The sequence below is a fragment of the Lissotriton helveticus genome, chromosome 3_2, assembly GCF_964261635.1.
Source record: "Lissotriton helveticus chromosome 3_2, aLisHel1.1, whole genome shotgun sequence".
NCBI lineage: Eukaryota > Metazoa > Chordata > Amphibia > Caudata > Salamandridae > Lissotriton > Lissotriton helveticus.
Window position 1 is genome coordinate 4,426,685 of NC_136062.1, and position 22,818 is coordinate 4,449,502.

General features: G+C 41.5%; 1 protein-coding gene across 1 annotated transcript in view; it reads left to right on the plus strand.

Moving 5' to 3' along the window:
• The window catches only part of LOC144826413 (lamin-B3-like), a 484,608-nt gene that overhangs the window by 294,681 nt on the left and 167,109 nt on the right, over nucleotides 1-22,818 (plus strand). The window contains exons 7-8 of the mRNA XM_078684729.1: nucleotides 16,724-16,952; nucleotides 18,713-18,820. Of these exons, the coding sequence (XP_078540855.1) occupies nucleotides 16,724-16,952; nucleotides 18,713-18,820 (337 nt within the window). The remainder of the gene's footprint in view (nucleotides 1-16,723; nucleotides 16,953-18,712; nucleotides 18,821-22,818) is intronic.

Genomic DNA, 22,818 nt, shown 5'->3' on the forward strand with positions numbered 1-22,818 from the left:
CTGATGTTAGCGCAACAAACAGGGTAAGCACTTGAAAATATCACTTTAAACAAGTGGACTAGTCCAGTGGCTGCGAGCAGGTCCGGTTACAGAAAGGATTCTCAAAACACGGTACTCTGCCTTAACCACTTTATATGCTAATACCACCCACTAGTTCACTCTCTGTCAATGAAGGCATGCTTGGTGTTCCTCTCCTTGTGTCAGGGCAACTTCAGAGCGTACTCATATCAAGGACAGGTATATACCTATGTGTACAGGCTAGATTAGCATGAAGCCAGTGCCATAAATCAATTGCCCAGCAGCGTTTATCTGGTATCCAGACTTGGACATACCATACATCTTCCAGGAGATATTTTCTTCGGAGTAGAGATCATCTGAAATCCAACTACACTGATCCTTATTAGGCCTGGGTGGTAAACTCCGCCCTGTTTGCCGAGTTTGCGAAGTTTTCTGCACTCCGCTGAGCTCACGCAGTGCAGAAAACACTGCTTCGTGTAGTGCAGGGGAGTTTTTCCCCCGGCACTTGCGAACAGTAAGTTTGTGAGAGCGAGCAGCAGCTCAGGTAGAATTTCTTGCGTAACTTTGCAGAGATTTTTTGTCACTCCATGGAGTTCCGTATAGAAAAACTCTGTGAACTACACACAGGCCTGATCCTTATTCCACCATTGGAGCAGTCCGGCTATCAGATCAGCAAAACCATTAGGAAAGTCCAACTGCATTCCTATGATTTATTCTGGATTAATACTCCACTATATAATTTAGGTTTTATAACAAGAAGGATGAAACCACAATATGGTGCACTCTGTTTTCCCATGGATCTAGGGTTATGAAAGACAAAAAGAATGCAGTTCCGGAAGGAGTCGCTTACAAAACTGTATTTGATGCTAATAAATGGCCTAGCTGACTTAAAAGTCCCGCTAACACAATCAAAGTGCTACAAATATGTGATTTAGAAAATGTAATCATTTGTCAGTAGTTGTATATTAATTCTTCATGTATGTGTTGATAGATAGATAGATCGATAGATACACACACACACACACAACACCGTGACAATGCCTATTAGAGAGTAGGTGCTAAAAGAGCTACCTCACCCATATGTCACTACAAAATATGAAAAAGCGAACCAAGATGGCAAGGGATCTTATAGATCAGAAGGGTCCAAAAATGTCCAAAGACTTCTTCAGATGGTGGTCTTGTGTAGTTCGGGTTTGGTATTACTGTTGAGCTCAGAGAACTTGATGATATATCTTGCTGCCTGTGTGACCTCCATTGTAATTATTTTGCCCATTGATGGGATGTCCAGAGGATATTTTTTAATCCTTTTGATCTCTGTTGGACTTTGCTGTCCTGACACAATTTTGCTACTTTTTTATCCTGAGGATGATCCTGTTCAAATTACTTCTAGTGGTTGGCACAAAAAGTAAACCAGATAAAGACTAACTTGTTGATGTTTCAGTCATGATGGATATCTGTAAAATTATTTCTGTAATGGATTCTTTTTTGTATTCTAAATAAACCTATAATTATCTTAATCATGTGGACAATATATGTTCATGCTAACGCTTTTGCTATTTATTATTGTTCACTTTATTTGCACTTGCACAATTCCGTCACTTGTAGCACCTACACTCTAATAGGAATTGTCACTATGTTGGGGGGGGGGGCTGTGTGTGTGTGTGTGTGTGTGTATGTGTGAATATATATATATATATATATATTCACTGAAAAAACCATAGGTTATAGACCATATATAGTTAGGAATTAGCATTTACAAAACCTTGAAAATTCACTGAAAAAACCATAGGTTATAGACCATATATAGTTAGGAATTAGCATTTAAAAAACCTTATTTTACTCACACAAAACCATTGAAATTCCATATATAGTTAGTTGCACTAACTATATATTGCGCACCCGCAATCCACTGCTGATGATGTCACATATTACATCATTCATGACATGGTCAGTGACATCACTGATGACAACATCCAGTGACTATGTTTCTGTAAAGTTAAAATATGTCTTACATATTGAAGAATGAGTGGATGTATAAGTGTCTGGACGAAGGATTTAGTAGGTGCATGACTGAATGTATGAGTGAGTGATTAAATGTGTCTCACTGAGTGCATGGGTTAGTGACTAAACTGTCTTAATTTGTGCATCATTATGTCTGTTGTTCTGTAAACTGCTGCATGTGTTGATCAGTAGCTATATGAGTAACTATATGGGTTATTGATTGATTGCCCAAGTATTTGCATGGGAGACTGAGTGTGTGTGTGGCTGGATGGGAGGTGTGTGACTCTGTACAGATCAATGTGTACTTGTATCAATGATTGTATAAGAGAGTAAGTATGTGTTAGTATATGGTTGAAAACGTAAGGTGCTCTATGTTTAACTGTATAGAGTAGAAAATGGAAGTGTGATTGATTCTTTACAGGACTGACTAGGTGTGTGAGTAACTCCATGGATGAGTGGCAGAGTGTGAGTGTCTGTATAGGTGTATGAGTGCATATGATCGTGTTGTAAACATGAGTGATTGTATGTATGAATGATTGTATGGGTGAATGAGTGAATGTGTGTGTAGACGTAGGAATCAGTGAGTACGTATGTAGTAACTAGTATTGGTGTGTCAATGGTTTCAAAAATTATACTCTGTTTTTAACACTGGGTGAAACAGAGGTTATATTAAAATGTGAGGAGATGCATTGTATTGTCACATGAATGATATCATCAGTGATGTGGTCATTGATGTCAAATGAGATGTCATCAGTGATGTCATTTGAGATGTCATCAGTGATGTCATCAGTGATGTCACTGACCATGTCATGAATGATGTAATATGTGACATCATCAGCAGTGGATTGCGGGTGCGCAATATATAGTTAGTGCAACTAACTATATATGGAATTTCAATGGTTTTGTGTGAGTAAAATAAGGTTTTTTAAATGCTAATTCCTAACTATATATGGTCTATAACCTATGGTTTTTTCAGTGAATTTTCAAGGTTTTGTAAATGCTAATTCCTAACTATATATGGTCTATAACCTATGGTTTTTTCAGTGAATTTCAATGGTTTTTTAATAGCAAATATCATAAGCTGTCGAATGTCAAGTACGTGGTAAGAATTTTTTTTTTCGTGTTTATGCACACTGATCTGCTTTGATTGCTGCCCCCCACCCCTCATTTCTATTAGGAGTACTCTCTCTTTGCAGATAGTGAAGGGTAGTTAACGCAGCCCTTTCCCCCTTTGTAATCCGTCGTGCCTGCTTCTCTCTCCATTTGATTGATTGTTCTCTTTGGTTCATTCTCTATTTACAAACAAGCACAGAGTCGCAATACTCTGTTTAGTCTTTGCAGATAGCGAAAAATCGTGTAAAAAAACAAAAGGAATCGAGCAAAATCAGTAGGCCACTAATGGGATCTCTTTTTGACCTCGCTAAAATAGAAACATTAGGAACAACCTGTTGAAAATAGCAATGCGTATGTACATAAGCGGCGTTCATTTGTGTTCACAGTACCCCTTGTTGATTGTTTCAATCGAGCATTGAATTGTTCGATGTTAATTCTCTTAAGGATCTTCTCTACCTGCAAACGAGGAAGAATAGGAATATTCTCTCTCCCTTTGCAGATAGTGAAGGGTAGGTAACGCAAGCCTTTAACACGTCGTACCTATTTCATTCCTCATTGATTGATTGATTGTCCGAACATTGACTGTTTGGGAATTAGTTCTTTTTGGAGGTATTCCCTGTTTGCAAATAAACGTAGGAAAATCTTTGCAAGTAGTGAAAGGGTACGTAATGCGGACCTTTCTCCCCCGTTGTAATCTATCATGCCTATCCCCACTGATTGATGCACCTGTTTCACCCGGACCATTTACTAGACATACGTCATCTGGCCCGACCAGAGAGCACCCCTAGTGAAAAGGACATATGCAATAATAACGAAGTGATCACTGTATCCTGTTAACAGAAACTTTAGCATGAAACAACCTGGAAAGAAAAGAATAGGAAAACGAAAATCAGTAGGCCACTGATGAACATGAACTTTTATTAAACAACGAACAAAGAAACGATAACATAACGTAATGATAAAACCTATTAATGTCCTAGAAACAAGAAAACGTTAAAATATGCCAGTGGTGAGAGACCAGAAAAACAGTAAGAGAAACCAAATCACCCCTCGCTGTCCCACCGCCTGCCACGCCAAAAAAATCGATAGACTAGGGAAAATGCAAGTCAGTAGAACATCCGCCCCCACTCTGGAAACTTCCAAGGTGGGGCAGGGTTCCGGCTACGCCCAGCCGGGAGCAGCCCATATAAGGCAGGTCCTGCTGCCACGCCTCGGCCAGGAGATCCTAACGTAGGGTGTAGCCGGAGGAGAGGCCGAGACCAACGGGACCCGGCCAGGGGATTGCCTTTACAACGCTGAACAGTTGCAGGGGGGGGGGAATGTCTCCTCGACCCTCCCCTCTCTCTCCCAGTCCGGCCGCGGTGGCCCTTGAGAGTTGCAGGTAGTCCCGCCACATGCTCTTCCGGTCCGGCCACCAACGGTCGGGGGGCCGAGGCCGACGGAATCCGGCTGCAGCCGATAAACCAAGAAACCCGTTCATGGGGCCAGAGCCAGGGGCGTCCGGCCGACATCCACCGGAAGCCCGGCCCGAAGACGGACGGGACACTTCTTTCTTTTATAATGGCTGCGACAACACTGGGGGGGGATGTCTTGCACATGCCTCCGACCCCCCCCTCGTCCTCATCGCCTGGTCCGGCCATAACAAATCTCAAGCGAGACGCCGTGGGGTGCACTGGGAGGGAGAGACGGTGCGAACAGGCCTCTCCCGCCTCCCCAGTGTAGGCTTCCCAGCTGCACCCTCAGCGGTCCAGGCGCCCGGAAAAGAGTTCTTCCACTGTGGCCATGCTGCAACGTCTCGCCCGGCAGGGTGGAGCCCGTCCGTTCATTTGACCCCGCGATCGCCAGTAGCTACCGAACTCTCAAAATGGCGGTCGACCTGGCAAGAGCGGGCCCAGCATAAAGAAATGGCCCGGTCACTGGTTGACTCCACCACCGTAGTCCTCCACGACCTTGAAGATTCTAGAGGAGCCGCGGGAGTCTCCCACCCCCGATGGGGAATGACTGCCATGATCACCCGTGGAGTGACGAAACTGTATCCGCGGGACGTCGGCGCCAGCCTCACTTTGAATTACTAGAATCCTGCAGACCTCACTTCCGGTGAAAGCACAGTGTGACCCGGTAGGAAAAATTGTTGCACCCCCTCCCCTTTTTGACTGATAGTTCAAACCACCGATCCTTTCCTTTGCCCTTTTAACGGAACTTTGGACTGCCTCCCCCTCTTTTACATTTTCTAGAGAAAACAAAACATTAACCACTACATTAGCATAGCAGTTGACACCAGAACTGTTTTCAAATTGAAAACCAACAACATCTTCAACAGAATCCTTTTTGTTTCTGCTGTGACCCTGCTCCAGCACAGGCATTGTCCCCAGCAGTAATTCTGCAATGCCGGTAAGAATAGCTGTGGTGCCTACTGGACTCACTCACCCCCGCGGCGCCCCACGCCGTTATTTGCTGGGCGGCAACTTGCTAGACATCACCTTCGTGACATCCAGATTTCAGCGCGTTCTGCTGCCTTGGAACTATTCGCACAACAGACCGCTACTGACAAGAATATTTCATTATTGGTGCTGTCAATTTCAATAAATCTATTACTGTTTTTGTTTTGTTGTATATATTTATATGTTATTAAAGTTTTATATTCCTACTACTTTGTTGGAGTGCTATATATTTTTTATGTGACACATAATTGTAAAAACTTTGATGTACAAAGAGTCATTCCTGGAATCTTCCGCTTCAGGCTCGGTCCCCTCCCCAATCACAATACAGGATAGTTTTCAGATAGTAGGAACACGTGTGGTGTGACGGATCTCATCGGGTGTGGGCCTTGATCTACTATAACTCCTTTGAAGAGGGGTGATTCTTTACAGCTGGGGCCATAAACTACATCTGCAGGGCTAGCTGATAGCCTGGACAATCGGACACAGAGGAAGAGGAGTGTCACAGGGTGCGGTAGTGAATAGGGCGAAAGGGAGGTGTCGGGCGGGCACAGTGTGATTCTCAGGGAAGAGCAGCGCAGATGGGGGGAGGTTTATTGCCCATGCATAAGACAGAGAGCGGGGGTGACCAGTGCCTGGGGAAGATGCTTGCGAGGGTGAGGAGCCATGCTACGAATCGACAGCGTGCAGAGAGTGGGTCTGGTCAAGACATCTAAAATGGCTGCCGTGCACGACAAAAGTGTGGCATTTCAAAAAAGGCAAGATGGCGCAGACAATGTTTTTCAACACTTCCTCATTTCCTTCGAATCGAACGTTAACAGACGTTGGGGCATATTACCAAAGTTAAGCGATATTTATCGCTAACGATGCTTACCAACCAATTTTTTACCACTAAGCATCGTCAGAAATTATCGAAGATAAACCTTACTATTATCAAGGTTTATCGCAAATGCGATAATAAACGGCCGCAATGCATGAATATCGCTAAAAACTCAGCGATATTCATGCATTACCGAGCTAATACTCTTAGCCATGTTATCCACCTCCCATTGGATAACATGGCTAAGAACTGCTCAGGGCAGGTGTTACTTTTTGGAGATATTCGCGCTTAGCGCGAATATCTCCAAAAGTTGGTAATAGGAGATAGATATCTTGCATGTTGTAATGCAAGTTATTGTGGTATATGGAACTCATACCATAATCTCTCAGGAAAGCAGAAACTGATCCTTTTGGGACCGCCTAAAAAGGCCTAGGGGGTGAGGAGTACTCTACTTTGCCCCCTTTTCACGTTCCGAACTATTTTATTTTACTCTCTTCTGTAATTACACAAAATACCAGCGATAAGATGCATCGGAGACACACAGTGAGAGAAAGGAGGCCGGAGATGAAGAAGACATGTCAAATACACATTGGAGATAATATAGTGGCAGAAGGGAAGTAAATATGAGTAAACTTACCATGTAACATAAAAATGTTGCACTCTATACTATAAGTCTCATTTTATACTACAATCACTTCGCTACAACCTCATAAATTAAAAATAAAAATAAATAATGTCTCAAACAATTTTTGATTTCTAAATATAAATTTATTCTTCAAAATTTTCTAAATTTGAAACAACTAGTAACATGTCCTCATCAGTAATTTCCTCTTCAATCATCTCATCTGGAATCTCCTCATTAAAAGTCTGCAATGATGATTCTTGTAACTCTATGGTCTCCAAACACTCGATAAATTCGCCATCAAGAGATTGATCAAAAAAATCATTCAAGTCATCTCCTCCTTCTGACAATATTTCATTATTGGTGCTGTCCATTTCAATCAATGTAGTGGAATCATTCAAGTCATCTCCTCGTGACAATATTTCATTATTGGTGCTCTCAATTTCAATCAATGTAGTGGAATCATTCAAGTCATCTCCTCCTTGTGACAATATTTCATTATTGGTCCTGTCCATTTCAATCAATCTAATGGAATCATACAAGCCATCTCCTCCTTGTGACAATATTTCATTATTGGTGCTCTCAATTTCAATCAATGTAGTGGAATCATTCAAGTCATCTCCTTGTGACAATATTTCATTCTTGGTGCTGTCCATTTCAATCAATCTAATGGAATCATACAAGTCATGTCCTCCTTGTGACAATATTTCATTATTGGTGCTCTCAATTTCAATCAATGTAGTGGACAATTCAAAAGAAATTGCCACGGTCTCTTCATTGTGAGCCATTTTATTTTGAAATTGCTTGCTGTAAATTGCAGAAAAAAATAATCACTTTCATTTATCGTTTTTAGTAATACATAATATAAAACTAACTTCATCAAGTATTTAGTATAACAGAAGGACTGCAAATAAATAACAGAAAACATTTTTCAAATTATCTTCAAGTGTACAACATAGTTCCCCTTACAAATTAACAACTCACCTTTTTAAAAGTAGCAGAAGTGTTAGTACTGTGTAAATCAAACACCAGAAATTCACCACCAAAAATTCCTCACAAATGTACCTCAGACAGTAGTATCACAAAATGGCTGTGGTTTCCTCTCATTTGACATATATACATAACCAATTAACTTTCATCACACACAAATACAAAACCAAAGTAACATTTTAATTGGTTCTAAATTTCAACACTTTCAAATGTGTTTTCCCCATGCAATTTTCCATAGGACATTTACATACGTCTACAGCCTGAATGGCTGAACGGAATTACACCAAACTTGGCAAAATGGTACATCAAACCTAAGAGGTCAGGAAGGATCTACTATGCCCCCTTATGGTCATTTCCCCCTTCGCTTTGGCCTCCTCTTGTCTCTCAATCCTACCGAGAGACAAGATGGCGGCCGCTACGGACTGTTTGGAATGTTGACAGACGCCGGAGAACCAATCAGCTTCGCAAAGCTCCGTAACGCGAAAAGTACGCGAAGCGGAGCGCTGTTACAGATATATATCTTTTTTTGAACGTTAATTTCTCAAAATCCACTGGAGCACATATATTGAGACCTAGCAAAGGCACATCGGGCTACCAGTCCCTAATATTTTGCCAAGTTTCGTGCAAATCCATTCAGGTGTTCGATTATTATTATTATTATTTTTTTTTGCCCCGCGGGGCCCTTTTAAAACCTCCACATCAAACCTAGGGGGTCAGCGAGGATCTACTATTCCCCCTTATGGTCATTTGCCCCTTCGCTTTGGCCTCCTCTTGTCTCTCGATCCTACCGAGAGACAAGATGGCGGCCGCTACGGACTGTTTGGAATGTTGACAGACGCCGGAGAACCAATCAGCTTCGCTTCACAAAGCTCCGTTGCGCGAAAAGTACGCGTCCTAGGACGCTGCCCGGTCCGCTGTTACAGATATATATCTTTTTTTAAACGTTAATTTCTCAAAATCCACTGGAGCACATATATTGAGACCTACAAAAGGCACATCGGGCTACCAGTCCCTACAATTTTGCCAAGTTTCGTGCAAATCCATTCAGCCGTTCGGGCTAAAAGTGAGGCCAACCGCCCTATGGAAAACTCAATGTTAAAAACACGTTTTGGGACCCCCCTTTTTTCTCGGCCCCCCCTTGACGAACCCCCCCCAAATTTTCAAGGGCTGCTCAGAAACAAAATGTGCCATTTTCCTGAAAATTTCAGCCAATTCCGTCCACAAACGCCAAAGTTATTAGACATAGAATTTTCAAAAAACCCATAGAGAAAAAATCCTAACTATATATACCTACTGGCGACCGCCAGTAGGTAATATATATATATATATATATATATATATATATATATATATATATATATATATATATATATATATATATATATATATATTCAGATGCGCGGTGGACGGAGAGCAGAGTTCCCTTCCACATGAGTCGGGGCTTCGCCGGCGGACGCCGCCGGTCATATATTTCACGAACAGAGATCCAGAAAATCAGAAATCCGGCGAGCCCACACTATGCTGCATCCATCGTGTGGGCTCGTCTGATTTCAGATTTTCTGGATCTCTGTTCGTGAAATATATATATATATATATATGACTGATGACAGCAGGGTAAAGCGGTTAGGGGAGAGGAGGAGACGGCGTGTTCCACAAGCATGGGAAGAAGGACGGTTCCCCCTGCAACTTCATGTACCTGCTCCACGCAACAGCCTCCAAATAACAAACGATGGACAATGCATCTTGGGACTGGTAGGCGCAGCAAAAATAACGGACTACCAGGGCTGCTTGCGCTAGGCATACACCTTTAAGGAGCAGGACTGTGTGCAATCAATCAGGAAGGGCGGGTTATTACATCCGAGAGACACGAACCTTCCTGATTCACTTACACCCATGGCGCTGAGGAAGGCAGATAATACGCCGAAATGCATTCGCCTGTAGTGGGTGAAGGAGAGCTGCCATTTACCTGTGTGATGGAATAAAGCCGGTTTCTCAATACTCCCCTGTTGTGGTCTCTTCACTTTTTCCTCGGCGAAAGTGTGGAGTGTGATATTTTCAGCGCGGGTTCCAGTTACGCGCAAAGAGGCCCCCGCTTTGTTAAGTTGGCTCTGGGACAGCTGGTCAAACATGGATACATTCCAGGTTACCGGAATCACCAGAACCCCCCTGCTGGTTCGGGACGTGATATGGCGGTGTAGAGGCCATCCAGCCTCACGCTGGGCTAGGCTTGATTTCAGCCTCACCCCCGCCCAAAGTGCTCCTGATGACAGCAGGGTAAAGCGGTTAGGGGAGAGGAGGAGACGGCGTGTTCCACAAGCATGGGAGGAAGGACGGTTCCCCTTGCAACTTCATGTACCTGCTCCACGCAACAGCCTCCAAATAACAAACGATGGACAATGCATCTTGGGACTGGTAGGCGCAGCAAAAATAGCGGACTACCAGGGCTGCTTGCGCTAGGCATACACCTTTAAGGAGCAGGACTGTGTGCAATCAATCAGGAAGGGCGGGTTATTACATCCGAGAGACACGAACCTTCCTGATTCACTTACACCCATGGCGCTGAGGAAGGCAGATAATACGCCGAAATGCATTCGCCTGTAGTGGGTAAAGGAGAGCTGCCATTTACCTGTGTGATGGAATAAAGCCGGTTTCTCAATACTCCTCTGTTGTGGTCTCTTCACTTTTTCCTCGGCGAAAGTGTGGAGTGTGATATATATATATATATATATATATATATATATAATATATATATATATATATATATATATATATATACAATTACTGTGACTTTAATGACAAATTATTTCATTTTCTAAATCCCAAATTTGTAGCACATTGATTTTGTTATCAAGGCTTTTAAGTCAGCTAGCCCCTGCAGTAGCATTAAATACATGTTAGCAAGTGATTTGTTCCAGAACTGCATTATTTGTGTCTTATAACAAGAAGGAGCATCTTAGTCATTTTATATTCTCACTTTTTACCACCATCAACCAGTTAAATGGTTTCTGATATATTAGTACGAAACCAATGCAGCTGGAACCATCTCATAGCCCACACTGTGGCAAACCATGTTTTAATGGCTGTGCTGCTCTGCGGAGAGTAACCTAAAATTGATAAAGGTAACTGGACACTTCTTTTCCCTTGTCATAGAGCAGGGCCAACAGTGCTCTAACTCCTTTTTCTAAGGGATCCATTTGTACAATTAAGGGTTGACTGTAGTCGGGGAGGGTGGGGGGGTCTCAAAACAGGTGAATTGCATAGTGCTCTCTTCAGGTACTCAAAAATTTTCTTACACTCCTCAGTCTATTTCCTCTTCTTGGGCTATTCCCTAGATGTCAAATATGTTAATAGAGCTTCTATGATCCTGCAATATCAAGTGAGTCCTAAAAGACTATATCTGGGTGGTGGACACCTCCCACTTTAACATAGACTGAATCTTGGCCTCCAGCTTGCAGATCATCCTGTTACCCTCCTGATGCCAAGATAGAGTAGAGCCGACTGTTTTAACTGGCACTTGTCTGCCTTGATATTCAGTTTTCTCCCTGTATCCTTACGAATTCCTAATGTAGGCTCTTCAGGTTGGACTCTCATGAATACCAAAATACTGCAGCGTTATCCAGGTACGCCACGGAGAACTAGTCCTCATAGAACATGATTCACCAGGTGCTGGAAAGTGGCAGGAGCAATGCCTGGCCCAAAAGGCAATACCCTAAACTGAAATAATGGCTCTAGTGGGGAGAACCCAGACTTCTCCTTTGTACTCTGTGCTAGGGCATTTTGTCAGAAGCAATCATACAAATCCAAGGTGCTTGGACACTTGGCAACAGCTTCCCAGTTCTTTATATCATCCGCTTGTGAGATCAGGTGTGCATCCATCGTAGTGACTCAATTGACAGCCCTGTAGTTTCCAAAAAGTGTAAGTCTGTGGAACTTTGCTTGGGCACCAATGCCACAGGGCTGGCCCACAGACTGTGTGATCACTCAGTCACTCCCAACTCTGACATCTTGGCCACCTCAGCTTTGATTCATTCACAGACTTCTTCAGACATGCAATAAGGCTTTCTTCTGTCTCTTGTATCTTCATGGACACAGAACAGTGTAAACCCTGGAGACAGCAAAATAGAGATGGGACAATTATTCCAGCACCTCACTACACTATTTTTGCTGCTCTTGCATAAACTCTGAAGCAAGCTGAATCAGGACCATCCTTTACATGACTATGCAGCCAGATAGGAAGAGGCTCACTGTCTTTATCAATCTCCTCTATCCTATCCATTATGTTCACTATGTAACAGCTAAGGTGGTAAGCATTAAGCAGGTTCACATTAAACACCCTCTGGGGTTCCCTTGTGACACCTGTGCCCACGAAGTAACTTGATTCGTAAAACTGCATTACTTTGTACGGTCCAAACCACTTATTCTCGGAAAGTCTGGGACGAATGGCCTTCAGCCGTAACACCTTCTGGCCTTCCTTGTACCCAGCCTGCATTGCTTTCTGGTCATACTACTCCATCCGATCTTTGCTTGACTGAAATCCTTTCACCCGACAACTGTACAACACTGTGTGCTTCCTGAGGCCAATTATAGATCCCATGATATCCCTATGAAATGACTTTGAAGTTCCTTTTCGCACTCTGTAATTAGGGTGAGTAGGCCACACACTGCGTGCCCAAAGAGAAGTTCCCTTTAAGCAAATAAGAGACATGCAAGAGACAATCCCATTTACTTCTGATGTTCTCAGATGGCATTCCTATCTTGCTCAAGTGTATTATTGAACCTTCCTACAAACCCATTCATTGGTGGGTAGTGTAACCTTGAAGTGTTAGGTCACACTAGCTTGCTACTCCATTTATAATGTGTGAGGAGATAAAGTTGGCTCCCCAGGAGAAAATCAGTATTTGGAAATCCAACTCTAGAAAAGATCCCTATAAGTGCCATAAATACCGCATTAACTCCTCTGGGTACCTGGTGGCATGATCCATCACAACAAAGGTATGCTTGTTGCTTAAAAAACCCCAAAAATGACAGCAGCTAGAGGCACCAATGGTACCTTGGTCTTTCCTCTAGACCATGGGAACTCCCAAATATTTGCCCAGGGGCCACAAGTACGAACAGCGGTGTGACCAAGGGCCTCACTGGCTGGCTGGCGGTAAGGGGTCTGGGTGGGTCAGCTCTAACAAAGAAAAAAAAAGTTAAATAAATGGGCAAGCATTTAGTTGCAGATTAATAAATGCTTGCCTGTTTATTTAACATGTGTTTTCTGAATATTGGTGCTCAGCGACTAGAAGAGCACCATGATACTAAAAGTCGGATTGTGATGGAACAGTTGAAAAAAATCCAATTTATTACGGTTGAAAATTAAAAACATTGGAAACATTGTGGATTACATTGATTTATTGAGAACACACAGGTCTGGAGACATCTTGTCCCACAACGAAGCGCGACGGATTACATTGTCACGTTCTGTCAATGTCATTTGTGTTGTAATTTGAGTACCACTTCCCAATGTCAAAGGGAGGAACCCGTCAGCACCCAAACTGCATTTAAATTTAAGAAAGAATCAGTTAAGAACATACACATCCCGTGTGCCACACACACCCATTGGACTTTGTAAAGTTTCACGATCCACATGCCTTTAATTAACATAAGGGGTGATTTTATTTTTATTTTTTTTTTAAACTAACTAAAGCATCGTGTGGTAGCGCATTGTTATTTATGAACATCATACTTTGCATTGAAATGGGCACTAACTTTGCAAAGCCATACCGTTTTATTGATTAAAGCTATATAGCATATATCACTCAAATGATGGGTAGAAATCCGGTTTCTATGAATATTTATCATTTGTGCATCACCAAGTAAAGTGTCTTGATTTGTTTTGGTCCTAATAAAGTCTCTGCTTCCAATGCACTTCTTCAGAATTACAAAAATAGTGCTTCCTTTTGCTTTACTAATTGCTGAATGCATACAACAGCGACTTCCTACAGCCTTTCTTTTAACACTTCTCTACTCAAGCAAGATTGTGGCATAATTCACTTTAAAAACTCCTCTCAATTGGCAGTTCGAGAAAGAAAAGTAAAAACCAGTCCCATGTTAAACAATGAGCAGCAATTTGTCGGAAGATTTAGCCTGACTTATGACGTCTGGCTTTAAAGCACTGGCAAATGTGACAAAATAAAAGTGCTCTTAAAAAAATAGACTAAGCCAATAGGTCTACCTATGGTTCATTTCCTAGTGTTTCTGCACAAAATGTTTTCAGCAAATAATAAAAGAAAATCCCCAGGCTAATTCTGTAAGTGGCAATTGATGTTACTAGTATTTAGGGTTATTTAGTTTGAAGCCATCTGCCAATGTACGAAAGCATACTTCTAATGCACCTTTTTGGCTACTCACCAGTTGCCTCAATTTATGTAGTGCATACGGAATGCTTTTTAATGTGTCAGGAGTGCATCAAGAAGTTAGTTTCACTGCTTAGAGGTTTACTAGGAGACTACAATTCCAGTGAACTGTTGCATAGAAAATGTTGTTAGATATTCTTTCCTTAGGTAATTTTGCTACTATTCCCTGGTTAGATTACATTAAATGTATGAAAAAAACAGCTTTCCATGTTTCTCTATTATGAATTTGAATCTAACTGAAACCTCAAGGGGAAAATAATCCTTCTCTGATCATTAATCAGCAGAGATGAAGTCTCTTGAGGTGTTGAGATCTGCATGGGGTAGGGCATATTTTGCAGACCGTAAAGGGCGTAGAGATAGATGTAGCCTGACCAGAAACTCATTCGATTTCTTAAGAAATTAGTGTTAGCCTCCCTTTACCCATCCCCATTGGTGTTGACAAAATGATGTCCTGATTGCTTTACACTTTGGATGAAATCTTGGAAAACAGACTTGCGTATCATAAGTTTTAAAAATTCTATGAAGATTTATATGTTGTACTTTTTTGTATTGAGTTTAAACTACACAAGGTTCAGCCAGAATACTTTTATTTGCAATTTAATTGTGGATTTTTGTAAGGCTGGAGGTACATTACGTACCCTGAGTACCTCTGATAATTCGATCTGGGTCTGTGGCTTTTGAGCAGACAACGATACCATTAGGTTATTTTTAAAGTACAGTTGTATGTTAGTGGAGATTGCTATTGTCATATAATGCAAAATGTAAAATAACTGGTTTTGGTTATGCTTTTTATAATAAACTCATTTTGAGTGACTGACAGTTCACCTAAAAGGTATCCTTTGTTTTCGCATTCTTGGATCTCAGTAACAGTTCACATCAAGACAGCGACCTTTCTCGCCTTAGCTCCCATCTACTTTCAAACCTAGCATGCATGTAGGAATGTGGGATTCCTCCTAGCATGGTGAGACAAGAACGTGTCTATTTTTTACACTTTTTTTATTTTATTTATTATTTTTTAGAATGAGAGAATCTCAACACTGCCTCCATGGTTTCTTAACACAATTGACGCTTGTGATTAACAAAACCCGGAAAAGAATGTTGGGAGCTGGCTGAGCAATCCGAAAGCAGGCATTGTGCGGTACAGCTACACTCCCAGGCAGGGAGGACTCCCCTTTTGTGAAGGACCTCAAAGGGTGGGGTTGGACAACATAACAGATGCTTATGAGGAAAGGAAGCCAGAGATGTGCTGCTGCCATTTTTTCTACAAAAACACGATGAGGTAAAGTCACTTCTAGGGGAGTGCAGGTGGGGTAATATGTATCCTGTATTGCCTTCTAACACAGGGCAATAACGGCTGTTCATTTCCCTCCCATCGTTTTGGATGTTGCCCTACAGCTCAGGTCCTTAGTAGTGGGAGGGTAATTAACAGCGGTTATTGCCTGCTGGTGCGGGTAGTAATGCTCAGTTGTGATTATGCAGAATATTTCAAATGATCAGGCATCCTTCTGGTAAGTACCATCCTGATACATTCTTTATGGTCTTCATCGAATGTCTTTCTTATTCGTAATGGCATTGAAACCATTTGTGTGCAGCCTAATCAACAGCACAAGGGTTCACCAACTACTTAGTCCTCATTGTATAATCCTTTACCGTTTGTTCACAACCTTTTGTCTCTATTTCCTGCTATTTTGTATTTGATTTTCGAAACCTGCAGAAAATGTTGCGTTTATAGATCATGTGTGTTTAGATCGGAATAGAAGTTCAACCAAGGCTGGAAAAGTTCTGCCCAGTCTGGGGCGGTTCCATACCAAATTTTCGGGATGACCAATGAATGTGCAAATAAAGTTCCAATTGTTTTTCACGTAGATAAGTAGATCTTCAGCGGATATTTTGAGTCTGACATGGATGCGTTCCTGCTGGACCCCTCGAATGTATAAGGTTATTGCTCTATAATTATCCCGAGTCCCACCTTTTCTATGGTCAGTTGCCATGTTTAATATCCTAATTGTTGTTAGTAGCTAGCAGGGAGCACTTTACATGGCTATTCATATCTTTGACTCTACTTTCTCTTGCTTCCAGGCTTTTTTTTACTCCGAACTATTTTAAACTGTGGCAGCATATGATTGTTGTTTGCTACTTAGTAATACGAGAACTATCATTTTCTCTCTAGCCTTCTCACGCACAGCTTTGTCATGCATAGTGTAAAATTTGAAGATTTTGAACAAAAGAATTTTGTAATCTTGTCCTTTTTGAGTTATTTTTTTTAGATTATCCTTCATATACATTGATGCAACCTTCATAATGTTTTTTTATATCATTTTAGAATGAATTTGACACCAAGTCCATCTGGAAGGAGCCCTACTTCGCGAGCAAGCACTAGCCTTGGAAGTTATGGACTGCGTGGGAAAAAAAGGAAGCTAAATGAGGGCGAACTGGGAGATGTGCGGGGCCACTTGAAAATTGTGCAGCATGCCTCTTTTACAGGAAATGTATCTATAGAAGAAGTTGACACGGAGGGAAAGTTCATTAGTATTAAAAACAACTCTCTTGAGGTAAAATTTTAATTCTATAATACATTTGCATCTAGTTTATTTACTATGCAGCATATGGCTGCTGTTATATATTTGTTTGTTATTAAAGAAGCTTATTGTAGTCACACGCACGAAAATGTGCTCACAACTTCATTACATGGCTTGTAAAGTTAGAAATCCCTTACCTTTGCTCTGGCCTATCACGCTCTTTCAGGGAATGCTGGCCATCTCTTCCTTTTTAATAGAGAACTATGCTGTTCTTGGATGAAGAGGCCTTGCCCAAGTTTTGAAGGTCTGTGGTATAGTTTCATTATGGACGGCACATGGCTGGGAAGCTTCTCCATAATGCTAAAGTATACATTGTGAACTAAGTCCCTTCTATGCATGCCAAGCTGATGCCTTAATTGATGTAACGGTACAAAAGGGGGTGGTGATGGACGGAGCATCCGAATCAATCAAACACTCACACCCAGTCAAAAGATCTGGGTTTAATCCATCACCATCTTTAGCCCACTTTGCCACCCCAGTTCAAACATGGCTATATGCAAATCAGTCTGACCCTGTGCCACATGGGAACAGTCCAGCCCGAACCGCCAAGCCATGCCTTCCCTGGACCGGAAACAAGATTCCGAAGACCGGTTTCTGCCATTCCAGCCATCTTCAGCCCGGCTTGCTTGAATCCAGTGGCAAAGTGAGCAAGGGACTCACGTCTGAGCATACCCTGCCACACTTATGGCGGCCAAAAGCGGTACAAAAGGGGGTGGTGATGTAACAGCAAATGACTAATATTGACGCCTGTCTGAAGTTGACTTAGCAATGATGCAGCAGAGATACAGATATTTTCAGAGGGTGGAGAAGAGACTCAAACGTTTATTTAGGCATTCGTGAAGTATTGTGCCACCGATATTCTGGGATATTCTGGGCTCTGTCCAACGTATTCTAGAGGGGGGCTAGTGGCATAGTTTGTTGTTGATAAATGTTGGGACAATAGAGGCCAAATGGAAGGGGGAGAGCCAGAACTATTTTTGCTAGCTAAGCTTGACCGTGTCCAGTTAGGCTACTTGCTCCACAAAGCAACCTGCTGAATTGCATTAACTTATTACAGGTGTGACTTTTGTATGGGAGATCAGCAAACGTTTTATAGGATTGTTTTAATTGTGTGTAATTGGAGATTTATTTTTTAAATGATTCAATAAATATTATTATAGCTTAAGTCAGAAAGTGTGTTTATTAATGTACCATATCCAGAAAACTGGTTTATACAACCCAAAGCATTCTACAATTTAAATTATTCTGCAAATCTTATCAAGGCCCCAGAAAATAATACTACCAGTTCTCTGTGCAGCAAATCTGAGCTCATGTCACCTGGCTCTGATATGTTTTTTAAAATGCTTTTCTCGCCATTCATTACCGCATTGATTGTATCATTCATTCAAGCTGCTATTAAGAAATGGGAAGATCTGTAAAGCCAGTAATATGGTTAAATGCATAAATTAGTAATATATTTGTCGGTCATCGATTATTTCTAACGTTTTAATTAAATTAAGGTTTTAGTTTTTTTTATGATGTACTGTACTATATGTATTCTTTTATGATCTTCAAAAACTACATTTTAATTGCCCACATTTAATTTTGCTGCCCTGGAATAAAGCATTTAATTATTCAGGGATTTCGAAATAGTATGTATGAAAATACTTGTAAGGTCTTAAGTGATATCTGCAAACACAAGAGTAGGCATTTGTATCTCCAATTAATGTTTTTTATTTTATGTTGCATTGCAGGATCAATCTATGAATGGATGGATACTTAAAAGGCAACTCGGAAACATATCTGAATTAACATACAAATTTCCTTCTCGATTCTTACTAAAAGCAGGACAAACTGTGTCTGTGAGTAAAGTAAAATTAGCCCATTTTTTTAAAATGTCATTTAAAGGGTCCTTTTGATGCAGCTGGAAATACCTCTAAACATCAGACCGCTCAAGAATTGCACTTTTGTTTTCCTCCCACCTTTTGACCACCAGATAATAGGTGATCCAAGGTCCTCAAGGAAGCCTGCAGAGAAGAAAAATGTGACCTCATAAAACAAGGTGTATTTGTCTTTAACTTCATGATGGGCAGACCTTGCTTGGCAATTGTGTAAAGGCTATGACTGCTTTTGAGCATAACTTGATCAAAACATTTGATCCCAAGATTTGTGAGGACAAGGGGATGGGGTAAGGTGGTCCCTCTTTGGCCACAGGGCAAGAACTCTTATGCCACCTAGTGAACTCCTTTGACCTGGGATCATGTGTATGGATCACCAAAAGTGTTTATTTATCTAAAAATCTGTAAATCAAAGAAACTGGGTACTATTTTATCCCACGTAAAATGACTATTGTGGGAAAATGCCCCATTTTCCGTTGTCGCCCCATTTCTTTGCTGAATTTTATTGCTCGTTTTTAAACTCTGGACACTCTGGCTCTGCTATGAAGTGCCAACTGTATGTGCTCAGACCTCTAAAATATTAGCTAATCCCAGATTAACTTTCTTTACTCTTATATAAGGCCATAGTATATGGTGTACTAAGTAAACCCATAGCATGAAAGTTAAACGTCACTTGTGGGCTTCTTTACTCACTGTGGCGTTCACTAGCGAGACAGGAAAACATGACTTAGAGCCTACCAATGTAGCCTGGGGGATGCAATTTAAGCCTGCCAAAATAAATCTTTTGACAGTGATTAAAACCTTCCTTTAAAGAAATAAGTAACTCTTACGTAGGCCTTGTAGCCCCTAAGGTAGTGTGCATGGTGTATGAAAGTAGGACGTGGACATGTAATGTTACCATGCAGTGACAAGCCCCAAAATCAATTTTCTCTTTGAAAGGCTCCAGCTGCCATCTTCAAAAACTTATAGTACAGATGAAAATATTAATTCTTCTATCGTGTTTGGGACCAAGTGGAAAAATTATGAAACCTCTACTTTTAATATTTCTTAAAACTCCAATCAAATTATAAAGTTCCAATTATTATTATTATTATTTTTTTTTTAAATAAATATTCAGGAAATAACTTCTAGAAAGCTGCCTGTTTGCAACCTGAATCTTCTGGGGGTTAATATGCAAGATTCCTGACCTTAATGAGGTGTGAAAACTGCTCACAGAAGAGCAAAAACAGTGACATGGGTAAGATGGTTTTCTTCCTCTTGCAGGAGGAGCAGTTAGTGGAGACCCAGGAACTTCATTGTCCTGTAAAGGGTCAGCGTTTCACAATTAAACATAGAGTGAGATCTGGAGAAGTCAAATCTTTGTTACTTCACCCAGGCAGGCACCAAACCCATGTGAGGGGGAAACTTTCCCTGGGAACCCGTTTTTAGTGACCATAAAAGAAGGGGCTAATTCTTTCCCGGGGGCACACGTCTAGCAGGCACATCAGCTATGAACAAGAGAGAAAGGCTTTCCTATGCTTGGATGTTTGGAATGAGCTGCGAACGGGAACTGCTGAAAAAGTGGGCAGGGCTGTCCCTGGGAACTTTACCCAACTGGTTAGGGAGGAGCCAGGAGTAGCCCCTACCATCTAACTGGTGCCAACCATAAATATGGCAACCCAAGGCACCATCCTCAGAAACCTTTCTGCACCTTAGGCCTCAAACAGCAGGTGCAGTCGTCTTTTTTTTTTTTTTTTTTCCCAGCGACGAGACCTGAGGGACAGGACCTGCAAACACTTGTACTCAGGGCAAAGAGCTGGGCTCCACCAGTCAGTTGGCTGACCTGTGTGCTTACAAGGACTCAATAGGTAGCAAAAGGCCTTTGTCCTATAGTGCCCACCTGAACATTTGCAACTAGATGTGAACTGGACCCTGCTGGTGGCCTCTGCTGGAGTGACTCTTGACCCGAAGTGCTGTCCTGAGGTCCTGGGACCTTGGGTGTGTCTAACTAGACTTCTCTTTTAAACATGGGCAGAGAGCACAATGACCAACTACCTAAGCAGATGTGCCCAAGGCATGCCTTTGCTGGGCTGAAGAGATGGGTTTCTCCCACTTGGAATTTCGATGCAGCAGCAAATCTGTTTTAGCAGCCACTTATCCAGATGGAACTCCTTGTCCGATACGCCCTGTAGCCTTTTTCCTGCAGGATCGTTCTGAGCACTGAAAAAGATACTAAGTCCAAATGTAGAAACCTTGACCATGTTAGGGCATGGAAAGTATCTGGCCAACTTCATTGGGTGCACATTTTTGAGTTTTCCTGCTATGAGCTTTTCCCACCACAGTCTTTACTGGGACCTCATCCAATGGCTATCCGATTTTAAGAGCACTTCCTCACATTCAGCCTTGTCCTTCTGGAGGATTTCAGCTGCCATTTCAGTGACTAAGTCCTAAGGTAAAATGTTTTACTAGGACAAACCTACTTTATGTATCGGATTGTGGTCAGCTTGAATTTGGAGCTAGGTCCCAGTCACCCAAGAACCTTGACTACTGATTGGCGTTTTACTTTTTCTTGGCGGAGTTTCTCTTAAATCTTTAAAAATTCATCCCTGGTTTCCCTTATTGAATTTTTGTTGTTTATGGTCTCATTTTATTTATTAAATGTTCCTCTGTTGTACGTCTACGAGATTAGTTCTAGAATGTCTGACTCTACCGTCCACGGATGCCTTATCTCAGTTCAATGACCCAATGTTTGAACATGAAAGTCCAGGTGTTGTAACCCCATGCAACTCCACTCAACTCTCTGGTAGATGTGGTGTCTGTGTTTTCTATGTTATTCACAGTCCTGAAAAGGTTTCAGTGGTAATTCAAACTCAATTGGGTGTTTAGAATATCGCATGCAATCCCTATACTGAGTAAGAGACACCTTATGGCTAAAAAGTATTTAAACAATCAAATTCTGTTGCTTAGCACAGGAACCGAAACCACACACTATGGTTGATGCAGCACTGAATCAAGAGATCCACAATGAGAATAATATGAAAGTTTTCAACCTAATTAGAATTTCATGATGAACTTAGTAACTGAATGCCCACTTCTACGTGCTACACTGTGAAAGCATGGAGTAGAATGACTTGCATCCAACGTTTCTTGGGAGAAGACTAAGAAACCTGTTTACAGGAGGGCTGGAAGTGAGTGTTGGTTCGAAAGAAAACACACAACAGCTGGTCTCAGCTCTTCTTCTCTTGTCACATTATCAGCATTCAGCACCAGACTGGACACTGTCGCAGCATGTCAATCCGGCAGGTTTTGTCTGGAAAAATCTCAAAAAGCATCTGATGTGATAACCTGAGGCTAGAACTCTCTGATTTGAGGGTGTTTTCGGAGGCTTTTGCTAATAGTAAATAGACCCTTATCTCACTTAAGGAATGTATTGTAATAATCATTTACCTCAAATAGATGTACTAATAAGGAAAAAATACGTCAATACAGACCACACTGTTTAGGTAAAGGTATTTGACCTTGGAAAAGGCACCTTTACCACACTACTGTTGCACAAGGAACTTTTATTTGCATCGTTACTGTAAGGATAGGACATCTTTTGTTTGTCAATATCGAGGGAAATGTGGCATGTTTTATTTGTCGGGTTAAAAAGGAAATAACACTTATATGGGTCAAAAGGATATGACGTGCTTTCCCCAGGACCATAAAGACTGCCTTGTTGTAAACCTAGGAAGCAAAAGTTTGCAATTTTCCAAGTAGGCCTAAGACACAATGAAGTCTTATTTGGACAAAATGAAGTCAGAGCATAGGGTCTACAGGACAATTCTATTTTTATAAATTAGACCAGGGTTTTCATTGTGCTGTAGTTTTTGTACTTTTGTGTATTGGCATCTCTAACTGTTTTACACATTTCCTATAAGTTAAGTCGGTCTGCTCTGTGCCATAGCAACAAGGGGGTGACCTCCGGTTTAAATTAGTGAAAC